The sequence below is a fragment of the Charadrius vociferus genome, unplaced genomic scaffold (genome assembly GCF_000708025.1).
Source record: "Charadrius vociferus isolate BGI_N301 unplaced genomic scaffold, ASM70802v2 scaffold643, whole genome shotgun sequence".
NCBI classification, from domain to species: Eukaryota; Metazoa; Chordata; class Aves; order Charadriiformes; family Charadriidae; genus Charadrius; species Charadrius vociferus.
Window position 1 is genome coordinate 91,885 of NW_009647512.1, and position 13,149 is coordinate 105,033.

General features: G+C 37.6%; 1 protein-coding gene across 1 annotated transcript in view; it reads left to right on the forward strand.

Annotated features, from left to right (window-relative positions):
* PIK3CB (phosphatidylinositol-4,5-bisphosphate 3-kinase, catalytic subunit beta) overlaps positions 1–13,149 on the forward strand; it is a 66,800-nt gene that overhangs the window by 23,954 nt on the left and 29,697 nt on the right. Inside the window, exons 4-10 of the mRNA XM_009880762.1 lie at positions 559–782; positions 3,630–3,812; positions 4,075–4,245; positions 5,339–5,416; positions 9,612–9,863; positions 10,417–10,513; positions 11,408–11,538. Of these exons, the coding sequence (XP_009879064.1) occupies positions 559–782; positions 3,630–3,812; positions 4,075–4,245; positions 5,339–5,416; positions 9,612–9,863; positions 10,417–10,513; positions 11,408–11,538 (1,136 nt within the window). The remainder of the gene's footprint in view (positions 1–558; positions 783–3,629; positions 3,813–4,074; positions 4,246–5,338; positions 5,417–9,611; positions 9,864–10,416; positions 10,514–11,407; positions 11,539–13,149) is intronic.

Here is a 13,149-nt window from a genome sequence, read left to right on the forward strand (position 1 = left end):
CCGGAGGTGATAAACAGCGTCGCAGTGAGTACATAGAGCATATAAGAATTTACATAACACAGCCATGCGAACAAACAGAGCAACATTGTGACTGGAGGCTATTTAACTAAGACAATAAATGCGTATAACAGATTTCTTTTAACATGCTCTACTCAGATCTGTCGTTACCTTAACCCTTCATGCCCCACATTGTTGCCAGCTGGGGCTAAACCACAAGTCCTTTTCAGTGCCCAAAGAACCACGTGGTCTTTTGCTCACTCCCCTGCCAAGTGATGGGATGGGGGAGAATCAGAAGAAAAAGGCATAACTCATGGGTTGAGATAAAGGCAATTTAACAGAACAGTGGAGGAAAGAGGAAAATAAAACATGATTAATGTACAGCTGCTCCAAAGCTGTGATTCCTGCTTTTGACAAGAAAGGTTGGACCAGATGATCCTTGAGGTCCCCTCCAACCTGGTGTTCTATGAGTCTATGATAATAAAGGTTTGAGTGGGGTAGTAAATAGATGGGCAGTATCTGTACAGGTACGTATCATTTTGCTTGCTTGAATTCTTTCAGGTCTCCATGAGTTCGATGCCTTACAAGATCCTGAAGTGAATGACTTCCGAGCTAAAATGCGGAGACTCAGTGAGGAAAAGATTCAGTCGCTTGTGGGTCTTTCCTGGATGGACTGGTTAAAGCACACTTACCCACCGGAACAGGAACCTGTTATCCCAGAGAGCTTCCAAGATAAGCTCTATAGTGGAAATCTTGTAGTGGCTGTTCATTTTGATAACTGTCAGGTAGGAATAGTTGTTCGTCACATTTCATGTGCTGTTCTTGATCCTGATCTGAATTAGTATGTGATTGATCAAGGACGTAAACAAAATTGAATGCTAACATTATGGTATTTTCTCTAAAATGCAAATTCTTTCACCAGCATCCTTGACTCTTGAAAGAAAGTGAGAAGGTGAACTTACAGTTGTGAACCGAACTTCTAAAGTCAAATTACGGTTCTACTTCTGAAGTCAAAATGTACAACTTGTATATTCTATATTATTTCACATTTAGTAAAACGTAAAACAATTCAAGGACTTTTTTTGGCCGCCTGTTACTGTGTTGCTTCACTAGCATTCGGTTTTAGGCTCAGGGCATGCTGGTGAATTGGGAGGCACAATATTCAACACACTTCTCTTTATGTGTGATTCATTGTTGAACATCTTTGGGGTTGATCTGCTAATTAGGTTGAGCAATACATTTTTTGAAAAAGAGGAATTTGCATTCCCTACACTAGACACTCATACAGACAAATAAAACACTAGCTGAGACTTGGAGTTACCTTTCTGTTTCAGTTAACAAATCCATGGCTTATTTTTAAGATAAAAAACCCGTTAGTTTCCACCTAAAATGATTTAGCTTCAGTTTTTTGATGTTGAAGTTGCTATGATTCTCCTTCAGTCCAGCATTCCCATTATTCGTTTTTGCACTGTGTGCTTTTGGATAACAGTGAGAGATCAGCATTGGAAACCTTAAAATCTCAAAAGTGTTTAAATGTATCAGACTACATTCGGTGTCCCTTTTGACCCAGGTGCTAGATACTGATTTTCTAATGATTCAGCTTATTTTATTTACAAAACTGTATTATTTCCGATACTATCTTTTTTAACTTAAAAATTAAAAAATCAAAAATGGTAAAATTGTATCTGACTCTGGAAATACTAAATGCAGAGGTGAATACTACATGGGGTCACCAGTAGCACTACCTGATGTTGGATGCATGGGTGTTTATATGACAAAACCTTTTTTCAGTCTTCTTTGGCTTAATAGAGGGCTTGTAGTTGTCCAGGAGCGAGAATATCTGTGTGTTTGTCAGCTTTTGATTAAAATATTGTGTAGGTATGTATATGATAACCATACAAAAGCAGTGCAAAAGTTCATGCTGGTGCAGAATGTATTTCCCTGCCACTGTAATAGCTTGGGCTGCTGACATTTCAAATGTTTCGAATGCTTCTGCTGCCAGTTCTGACCTTCAAAGCTATTAACAGTTCAAATCTGAGCTGCTTTTCAGAGCAGTCAGCTCCGTTCCAGACTTTACTACTTGCACTGAGTGCTAGAATCGTCTCAGGAGAATTCAACTGAAAGGTATGGGGACTGTTGCATTCGTTCACTAGGAAAGCTGCAAGATCAAGAGAAAGGCATATTAAAATACTTTTTGTTTAGAACGCGTGGGTGAGCTGTAAAAGCTATCTAATTGTCTCTGGAGCAAGAGAGCCTGATCCCCGTTCCAAGGCCAGGCTGGATGGGGCTTGGAGCAACCTGGCCTAGTGGGAGGTGTCCCTGCCCATGGCAGGGGGGTTGGAACGAGATGATCCTTAAGGTACCTTCCAACTCTAACCATTCTGTGATCCTCTGACATACATATAAAGACCTACAATTTGGAAGTAAGGCAGCTGTCATAGTGCACCAGCTTCCTGGGAAGAAAAAGTGTCATTCCCTGTCTACCCACTACCAGTTATGATAGGAGAAAAAAGCCTTTGCAGTTTGGCTTCACAATTTTTCCCCCTCTTTCTGTAAGGGGGAGGCTGTTGCAAACCATGCAGAAACTGAGAAAATACAGAATTAATTTTGCCTGACCTTACAGAGTTGGATTTTTCCATTAGGGCCGGTTGGCTTCTTACCAGTAGACTTCTGTATAAATAAAGCGCAGGTCAAAAGAATGTGAGCCAGACAACACTTCACATTTGTAAATAACTGCTTTTAGAATGCTTACATCTTCAGGAGTGTGTGTAAATAAAAAAAATCAAAACAAAACCCCAGAACTCCACTGAATCAACTTTTGCAAATAAGTGTGTGCAGAGCGTGCTGTGGTAGATTGAGAGATAAAAGATTTCACAGAAGACCTTTACATTAGGAATTCTAAATGAATTTAAAACTTTTTTTTTTTTAATTAAAAAAAAGAAAGTAACTTTTTACCTTTACCTTTTTAGAACACATCAGAATTAGAGATACTTTGGAAATATATAGGTAGCCTCTGAAGGTTTGATTAAAAATTTTCTTTGAAAATGCAGATTCTTTCCATGTTGTATTCGGAATGCTACGGGTGTTGGCCGATACCCCTCTTCTCTGCGCTCCTCCAGATTAGATGGTGTTATTGTACATAAATCACATTAGCAGTTTTTTCTGCTTTATTACTTGAAGCTTTCTTTTCATTCTGAGTACAGTGGCATCTAGAAAGAGGATAACTTGCCTGTGGCCAGAAAGAAGAAAAATTAACACATGTAGTACTGCTAAATACCTTGAAATGCATGCAGGATTTATTGCCTCCCTCATTCACATTCACATACAAGCTTCTAGATCAATATCCTGATCTAGAAGTCTTTAAATCACTGCTGAATGAATTAGATAAAGTTCTGTGTTTTTAAAAGTACTTCTGATACTATAAAAGTTTGGGAATTGACCATTTTGCAGCTTTTAGGGTGACTATTGCTCTGACTGCACTGAAGATGTAGATGTTAACTGTAAGTCTTAAAATAGACTCATTTTAACAGTTAAGTATTTCTACCTCTTTTATTGTATATGCTGTGATTTAAGCCTTGTACAAATGACTATGACAAGTTTGACATTCGGTATTCCTGGTTTTGTTTTGTTAGGATGTATTTAGTTTTCAGGTGTCTCCTAACATGAATCCTATCAAGCTGAACGAACTGGCAATCCGAAAACGTTTGACTATCCATGGAAAAGAAGATGAAGAAGTTGATCCTGCTGACTATGTGCTGCAAGTTAGCGGAAGGCTAGAATATGTTTTTGGTGATCACCCATTAATTCAGTTTCAGGTACATAAAGGTCTTTGGAACTTACCATAACAGTTCGGTGGTGCCTTGGACAAAACTTAACCTTGCTTCCTGTGCCACTGGATGGTCAGCTATGCTGAACAGTAATACCCTTCCTCCTCGCGTCTGCAGCCCGCTCCAGTTGTAAAATACATGTGCACCGTTTCCTCTGTTTCTTTGTAATATGTAATTTGTTTCTTTGATTTCAAAGTTGCCGTAGAAATAGTCTGCTAGCTGATAACAACTGTTTTCCACGGGCTTTTAGTATATTCGCAACTGCGTGATGAACAGGACTCTTCCTCAGCTGACTCTGGTTGAGTGTTGCACCATAAAGAAAATGTGTGAGCAGGAGATGATTGCCATAGAAGCTGCCATAAACAGAAAATCATCCAACCTTCCTCTTCCTCTGCCACCAAAAAAAACAAGAGCAACAACTGTAAGTTGATATGAAGCATATCTAATACCCAAAAGGAACAGTGACTTATGGACTACAAATCATAGAAGCATAGAATTGTTTGGGTTGGCAGAGACATTAAAGACCATCTAGTTCCAGCCCCCCTGCCATGGGCAGGGACACTTCCCACTAGACCAGGTTGCTCAAAGCCCCATCCAGCCTGGCCTTGAACACCTCCAGGGATGGGGCAGCCACAGCTTCCCTGGGCAACCTGGGCCAGTGCCTCACCACCCTGAGGATCGCAATCACAATGCCTGGGATTCATGGTACTTTTACTGTTTTCCAGCGTAGGTCACCTGGGTCTACTCGGAGCCTCCTGTTGCTTGTGAGAAGGTTTACACCAGAAATAGCGGACCTTGGGGCTTTTGGGAAACTTCTTACCTTCCCTAGTCTCATCCATCCTCCTTCTCCCCCCACCATCTCCTTCCCATTGCTATTGATTCTACTTTTAATCACAACCCAGAAGAGCAGGTGATAATCTGTTACCAGCAACTGGAGAAGTTACTGCAGAGAAACTGGATTCTCCAGCTCCCACGCAATGTGTAGGCTCCACTAGCTTGGGCAGCAGTGGTCTGTGATCTTTCCTGTTAGCCCAAACGTCTTGCATGCTGTTGCCAATTCAATGATGGCAACTTTTGCCATAATATACTACGGTGCTTCATGTACTGCTGAAGTTACAGCCTTACGGCCCAGTTACAGTTTACACTCTGTCACTCTAAGAAATGCTGACAGACTTTGCTCTATTACCAACTCTCTATGTATTCAGAACGACCAATAAATTTGAAGGGTTATTCTGAATTGTCGGCAAGTAGCACTGAATGTATATTCTCACCCCCACCCCACCCCTCTTTCAGCTGAGTGTTTTTTCTAACTTTTTTTTCCCTTTAGGGAACCTTGTATGGTCTTGTAGTTATGGTAACAAATTTATTTTTTAAGATTTCAAATTTATATTTTTAAAAATGCATCTTGTTTAGCTTGTACTTATGACTTTTGCTTAAAATGCTTAGCTTATAAAATAGGTCTCAGTATGTTATATTGGTTAAGAATGAACTTGTATCTTTGTTTCCCTTCTCAGAGTGTATGGGATATTTCCAACCCTTTCAAGATTATTCTGTTAAAGGGTAATAAACTAAATACAGAAGAAAATGCCAAAGTAAGTAACTATGCCTAGTATGAGAAGATGTTCTCTTCATCATTTTAATGATTCTCAATGTTTAGTGAACTCAAAATCTTACAGATTTCAATTACCAGTTATATTGTTAGTATTGGTTAAAATCCTGCTTTATTGCTTAAAGTATTGCTTTATTGTCTGAGGTTGGATATGTGCGTTAGAACATTATCGATAATCATGGACAGTGTGACACAAATGTTTATAGGGTACTTGATTATTTTTTTTTTAAGATGGTATGTTTAAAGTACCGATATTGGTGTGAAATAGGCTTATTCAAACCAAACTGTCGTAAACATCTGACAAACAGAAGTAGATCAAATATTAAACATTTTTCAGCGGAATGTAAGGTATTTTTGTAGTCCAGAATATATTCTCTGTGTGTCTAAGCATGAATTGCATGCTTCTATACAATCTGTCTTTTATTTTCTAAACATGCTGAACAGAAAAAAAAGCTGTAGTATCACTTCCTGTAAAAATGTCCATGACTGGGCTACTGACTGTTTTACAGACCGCAAGTTGTTAACACGTGGGAATTTATTGCACAACTACTTTAAGACCTTACAAGCTACTTGCCTGTGAGGTAGAACAACATTCATTTCCTTTATTTTGTTGGGCAATCAAGAAATTAAATGGGCGGTCTTGTAGATTAGGAAGAAATGCAATTAGCCATTGAAGTTTGCTGTTCTGATGCTTTATTCAGGATACTCAGGGCAATTTTTTTTTCTTTCAAAACTATTGTTACGACCTGCTTGCATATTAGCAATACTGCAATTTACTGCATGGCTAAATGAGCCAGAGTTACAGTTTTACTACCTGAGACACTGTGACTGTGGAAATGGATGTCTGCAAAAACAGGTGTTTCCCTTTTCTCTGTCTCAACCATTATTTAGCTAGTTGTAGTATCTTTACATTCTGTAGACTCTGAAAGGTTTTAAAAAGGAAGGGAAAAGAAAAGTGGATTCCAGAAGCAACATATATATGAAGTCTGGGGTTTTTTTTCCTACTTAGAAAAAGTGAATTTTGCTTAATTTCAGTATGTTTTTAGAGGAAAAAGAAAATATGTTGATTATAAGCTTGAGGAGAAACAGGAAAACTTGACAATTCTGTGGTATTGGTGCTTGTGGACACTATCTAAATATTATTTAATGTTTGGAATGCTTTTTAGTCTTGAATACTTTAAAGTCCTGTAGTTACCCAAGACCGAGAACGCATGTAGTAACCTTGCACGCTTGTGCATGTTTCCCTGCATTGTCTGTCTACACTATGATGGAATTGGCACTATTGAGAACGTATTTGTTTCTTAGTCCTGATTCTGAGGCTGTTTAATTCACTGCCATTGTTCTTTTAGTTTCATTGTGCTTTGGATCAAGCCAATATTCATCCATTTTTGCTGAAACGACCAACAGGGTTGACAAATGCAGTGTTTGTAGTGGGAAACAAAACATTTGTCAGATGGATAGCACTCCACTGCTGTGAGCTGGATTGACTATTTTTACCTAGAGCACGAGTGACTTCATTCAGCTGTCTCACAACCAATTTTCCAAATACATGACACTTGAAATTGCTTTTCTTATTGTCTTGCTCTGGCTGCACCATCGGTACATACTGTTTCCTTAGTAAAAGTGGAGCATCAGAATGAAAAGAATAAAATTAGGATCCGATCCCATTAACAGGATTGGAAATCATAGAATTGGAACTAGCCAAAAGGCAAGCAAAATAGCAGCATGTTCCAGCAATACAATGCTTTGTTACTATTAAATTTTACTTGATCACTTATGCTTTTTATATTAATAAAGTAAAAGAAAAGTCAGGGAAGTGTGGTGGCATATGAAGTTATAATATCAGATGATAATAAGTCAAAGAAAATATTCAAAATTATGCAAATGTGAATTTAACCCCCTGGTTTAAAAAAAAAAACAAAACAGGCAGATTTTAGAATATTTACTGTTGCTAGTGTTAAAGCACAAGCAGTTAATAAACTAGACGTAATCATCTTTCCGTAAGATATCTTTAAATCAGCAAAGGAACTTCATTATAAATTCAGTGGAACATACAATGAATCGCCAAATGCATTAATAAAGGACCATCTGGTGAATTGTTTCAAGAAGGTTATGAACCAACCGATTTTAATCAATTCTCTGACATCAACTACAGTATTTCCTTTTTGAAGAATATAAGGCTGCAATCTTTAATTGCTGAGAAATAAAAAAAACCCTGCATATGTAATCAACAAGAACTTTGATTGTATGTGTGTGTATATACGTATATTGTTACATATAGGTATGTACACACGCAGTAGTCTGTATACAGTTAGAGTTCCTGAAGTAAGATTACTTTCTTGTGATCTGTTTCATGGACATTCACGTTGCTGTTCTTAACTCTCAGTGGTGAAGCTGTGCATGCCAAAAGTAGGTAAAGTGGGTTTTACGAGTATCACTGGGACTCAAGTAAATGCAGTTTTCTAAGTGGAACTTTTCTTTCAGTGATTGATCGTAAGCTTGGAAATGAAATTAGGATTGTATATGTTTTAAGTCAACGAGTCAGTTTAATAATGGATGTTCCTATGGCACCTGTATCAAGGGGTGTAACCCCTGAGAGTGTGTTCACCAAGACCCAACACCTCTGCCAGTGCCTGTGCTGTGACAGCAGTCTCTTGATCAGTCATCGCAATTGTTTCGGAGAAGTCCAGAATGATCAGAATGGGTGTTATTTGGAGACCATCTGTTGGTGTTACTACTGCCTTCCCCAGGGATTATTCTGGGCTGAAGACAGATTTGATCTCTAGTGTGACTTCATTTAAACTGTAGTGCAGTTTGCCAATGACTAGTTTATCTGAGCGAGTTTATGAATGGAGAACTTGGTACTGAGCAGTAGTTGGTGTAGCCAAAAGAGATATATCAAAACTGGGACTGCTTCGGTGTTGGTGACACTGTTGTTCCTTTGAAGAAGGGAAGGATGGACTCTCTCCAAGAATAGCTCTTGTCTATATCAGTTGGGAATTCAACGGTGAATTATTTTTTCTTATCCAAAACCTGTACCAAATTTTAAACATCTCTGCTTTTCCCTTACAGTGCTCAGAAATAATATGATGGATTAAAGGGAATGTTGGGAAGGTTCTTTGAGGAGCATAGGGAATCTGAAACATCAGTTCACCTTTACTCGTTTAACCATAACATTGAGAACTTCTTTTTGGTTCTGACCAAAGGATTACATTTGTGGTTTGTTTTTTCTCTCTGTCTTTTTAAAATCACTGATATTTTGGAAGGTCACCTGAAAGAAGTTGACATATTTCTCTTTGTTGTTTGCTCAGGCAACAAAAATAAAGACCTCCTCATCATTCTGGTTGAAACTGTCCAAAAGTATGGATGCTTGGAAACGTGCAGTTTTCTGTGTACATGTGTTACTAAACAGAAATGAGCCACGTTTTAGCAGTGACCTACAATGTGTTTCATTTCACTGCCAATAACTCCAGTTTCTTTTCTTGCCCTTCTCCTTTCCTGTTCCTTTTTTTTATCGGTCAAGCTAGCTGGTTTTGTTGGTTTCTGGGTGCTAAAGACAAAACAGAACTCCTGGGAACTATATACATTGTTATTGTTATTATTAGATATGGTTTCTGATTTTAGGGTCAGCAGTGTTCCCTCTGTACATTTTTATGAATGGTTTAAGTAAAAAATGAATTTTCCCTTAAGCTGAAAAACCCCCAATTTTTTTTTTCCCTCCATTAGAAGCACAAATTGGTTCTACCTGGAGATTTTAATTTGAATTCAGAAAAATATTCTTACCTTTTTCATTCTGCTTAGTTGTTTTGTTTCCTACGATTTCCTTCTGTGTTAGGTATGTTAAGTTAGAAGTGTTTGTATATCCATATATTGTATTTGTTAATACAAATGAGTTGTTATTAGTTTTATGTGGTAATGTAAGTAATGCAGTACTGAAAAAAATTGGTAGCCAACATTATTTAAACAAGTTTATTTTGATTTGGCCAGGAACATGAGAACAAATTCTTTTTACTTTGCTATTCAAGAATTATTTTCATTCATTTTAAAACCTCAAAATTAGTATTGCTTTTAAGATAGAAACCTTGATTAAATGCATATGCCTATGTTCTGTATAATATTCTATGCAGAATTCCGTAGGTTCTGTGGCAAGCTTAGTATTTCTTATTTCTTTATTGCAGGTTCATGTTAGGGCTGGTCTTTTCCATGGTACAGAACTCCTTTGTAAAACTATTGTAAGCACAGAAATATCTGGGAGAAGTGACCACGTTTGGAATGAAGTACTGGAGTTTGAAATAAATGTCTGTGATCTACCAAGAATGGCAAGGCTCTGCTTTGCAGTTTATGCTGTGATGGATAAGATGAAAACTAAAAAGTCAACCAAGGCAATGAATCCTTCCAAATACCAAACCATTAGGAAAGCAGGAAAAGTGGTAATTAGTTGGTTTTTCTTGAGCATACCTCTGAATTATATTGAAATGAGTATTCAGATATCTTTCATTGTCCTCACTTTAGTGTTCAAGAATGCAAAATGAAGAAAAAAATAATTAAAAAGAGCATATGCATTAAGAATTGAACATCTTGATATGAAACAAACTTTTTGTACTTCTCAGACACTGAAAAAGGCATGAAAATTTTGGTTGTAAGCCAGTTGGCAAATGGCTGTTTAAAGAATTGCGTTTTAAAAGGTCAGTTTTGTTCTGAAGTCTAGATGATTGGGAAAAGATGAAAAAATGAGCATCTAGGCTCACGTTCAGGGAAATCTGTATTCTTACACTGGCAGAGTGACACCCTTAAAATTAAAGTCTTATTGTCCTCCGTGGTACTGGAGTATGTGCTGAAAACTATGCATGTGTTTGCTTTCCTGAAAGATACCACAATTTTAAAAAAACCCAACCCTCTCAGTTTTACTTACATTGTAGTGCTTGCTGCATAGTAACTTTCATGGCATCTTAGTTTCCACCTAAAAATTCTTTCCTTTAACAGCATTATCCTGTAGCCTGGGTAAATACCATGGTATTTGATTATAAAGGACAGTTGAAGAATGGAGAACTGGTACTGCACAGCTGGTCGTCATTTCCTGGTAAAGTTTAACTTTAAAGATTTCGACTTTAAATACTTGTAAGACTAAAGAAGAGTAGTATAGTAGTAGAATATTTACTGTATGCATGTCCAATTCTCCTGTCATAATGTCTTTACTACTTGTATTTTTTATGTGGATACTTTCCGGAAAGAGATTAAGATGTTATATATGTATTGTGTATGAGGAAGGAGGAAGCAGACAAGAGTCTGCTTAGAGATAGTATTCTAAAAGTTTTAGCTGTTATGGAAGGAAATTCACATAAAAATAGATGCGTGTTTATATCTAGTGTTACCTGTTTCTGAGATGCAGTTTAGGTTTCATTAGATTCCCTGTGCTGTGCATCCTAAACTAAATAGATATATTGTATGGGACAATATTTGCGTCAGCAGAAAATGTGAATTAGAATTTTTTTTTAAGTCTTCCTTCCCTCACATTAAAATTGATTAGTAAGAGTGTCTGAAATCTCCGTGTCAGTCTTCATTCCATCCTGAGAAACCTGTATCAATTTGGCTGTAGTGCTGAAAATAATCCAGCTTAAAACTTTTCTTTTTTTCATACTATTCGGTACAGAAGCAACGTGTATACTGGTTTACAGAAGCTGCAGATCTTACTGGGCTTTGGTTCAGTCTAGGGATGTCTCAGCTTCCCTTGACTGTTATGTCAGGGGAAAATCTGTTTCTCATAGGGTGCTAATCCAGCATGTGTGAATGTAGGAGGTGTGGGTAGTTTGTGCTGGAAAGGCAGCGCATTGTAGTAAAAGTGCTGTGCAGCAGAACATGCTTCTGTCCATTGTATACAGTAAACAATTCCTTACTGCATCTTTGCTGTTCAGATTTTTTAGTTTTAATGTGTGCCTGGCCTATAATAGTAATTGTTCTGTCTGTGATGTTTCAGATGAACTTGAAGAAATGTTGAATCCAATGGGAACCGTCCAGACTAACCCTTACACTGAAAATGCAACAGCTTTGCACATTAGATTTCAAGAATATTCAAAACAGCCTATTAATTACCCTCCCTTTGATAAGGTAAGGTAGGACACCAAGAGAAGTGATGAATGTTTAAGTGTAAATAGCTATTTCTTCTTTCCTTTCAACACTGCCTTTTCCACTGAATTCCCCACTTCCTGCCTTTTGGTTAACGTGCTGCAGTTTTCTAAACTAGTGCTTTGTGAGAGTGCTTTAGGGTTTTCAGATAGCATTTTGAAGACTTATGGTTTTAAAAATACTTTGTACGTAGTCCGTTGAGGGTGAGAAGCATACTCAGTTCCCAGTATCAGCGGTCTAACAAAAAGCTAAACTCATCTGCTATTCTGGAACCCTTCAAACTGGGCTTGCCTGTGATCTATACGGATCTCTTACTGCTTTGTACAAATGTATATTACCCACTTTGTGGTACACTTCTTTCCTCTGTGAGTAAAATATCCTAAATGGAGTCTTAATACTGTATGAAAAAGGATTCCTCAAGGTCTGCTGACTAAATCCACTTAAGTTGCCCAGCAGGTTTCTACAGATATGATAAGAATGTCTAGAAGGGAGGTGTGTGTTTGGAATACAGGTGGCAGTGTCTGTGGTGTGAACGCTAGATAGCAAGTTGTTCACAAACCAGCAAATAAAGCTAAGACCAGGAAACAAGTAATAAAATGAGTGTTAAAACAGCTAATGATGCATTGAAAAAACAAGGTTTAACTCATACATTAGTCTGAATTTTGTTTTTGAGAAAGTTAATGACTTAGAGAAAATTGCCCTTTTTTGGGGGGCGTGAACGAAAAGACAGAAACCACCAAGCTTTATCAGCTTAATCAAAGGTGGATTTTGGGTTTAAGGTTCATCAAAATGAAATCAAATAACAAGACAGAAATTTTTTTTGTTTTGATTTTGGGTAGTTTGGGTTTGTGGGTTTTTTTTGTTTTTTTTTTTAACCTTGTTGGTGCAGTACCTCTTCTTGTATTAAAACATTAAGGTAGTGTCTGATGGCCTTCACCATCCCTTGTAACTTTGGTTTGGCTGCTGGATGGCTTTCTTTTGTGGCTTTGCCCCCTTAAACGGTCCCTGAGAAATCCTGCATATCAGATAGAGGAAAATCCCAGACCATCTTTACGAAATGATTGCAGAGCTGGTAATGAAACATTCATTGAAAGCATTCAACTTGGAGGAAATGCTACAAAAAAGTGGGGGGTTTTAGAGTTCTTATTTTTTTTCAGTAATTTTGCTATTTGCAATTCCCTAGAGTTAAGAAACTGGTTTGCTGTGTTATTGGGAAACCAGAGCTCTAAACTCTTTGATAATTCATTCAATTTCCGTGGGTATACTGAAATTTGTCACTAGGAAAAGAGAGTAAGATACCCAATTTTGAAGGATTCTCTTGATGAAAGTCCTCTTGAATCAGGAGTAACATCGAAGCTGCTTGAATTATAACAGCTGTTTTTCAAAATTTTCTAGATGAGACTTGCTTGGTGTATGACTGCTTCTAATTTTCCCAGTCTTGATGCTTGCTTCTGCCAAGAAAATGGAGGATTGGATGCCAGATCTTGATTTTAAGAAATGTAATGTGCAAAAATAGATGAATCTTTTTTGATCGCAGCATCAATCCACTTGCAGTGAACAGCTGTTTGGGGCTGAGTGAGCAAAACTGCCTTG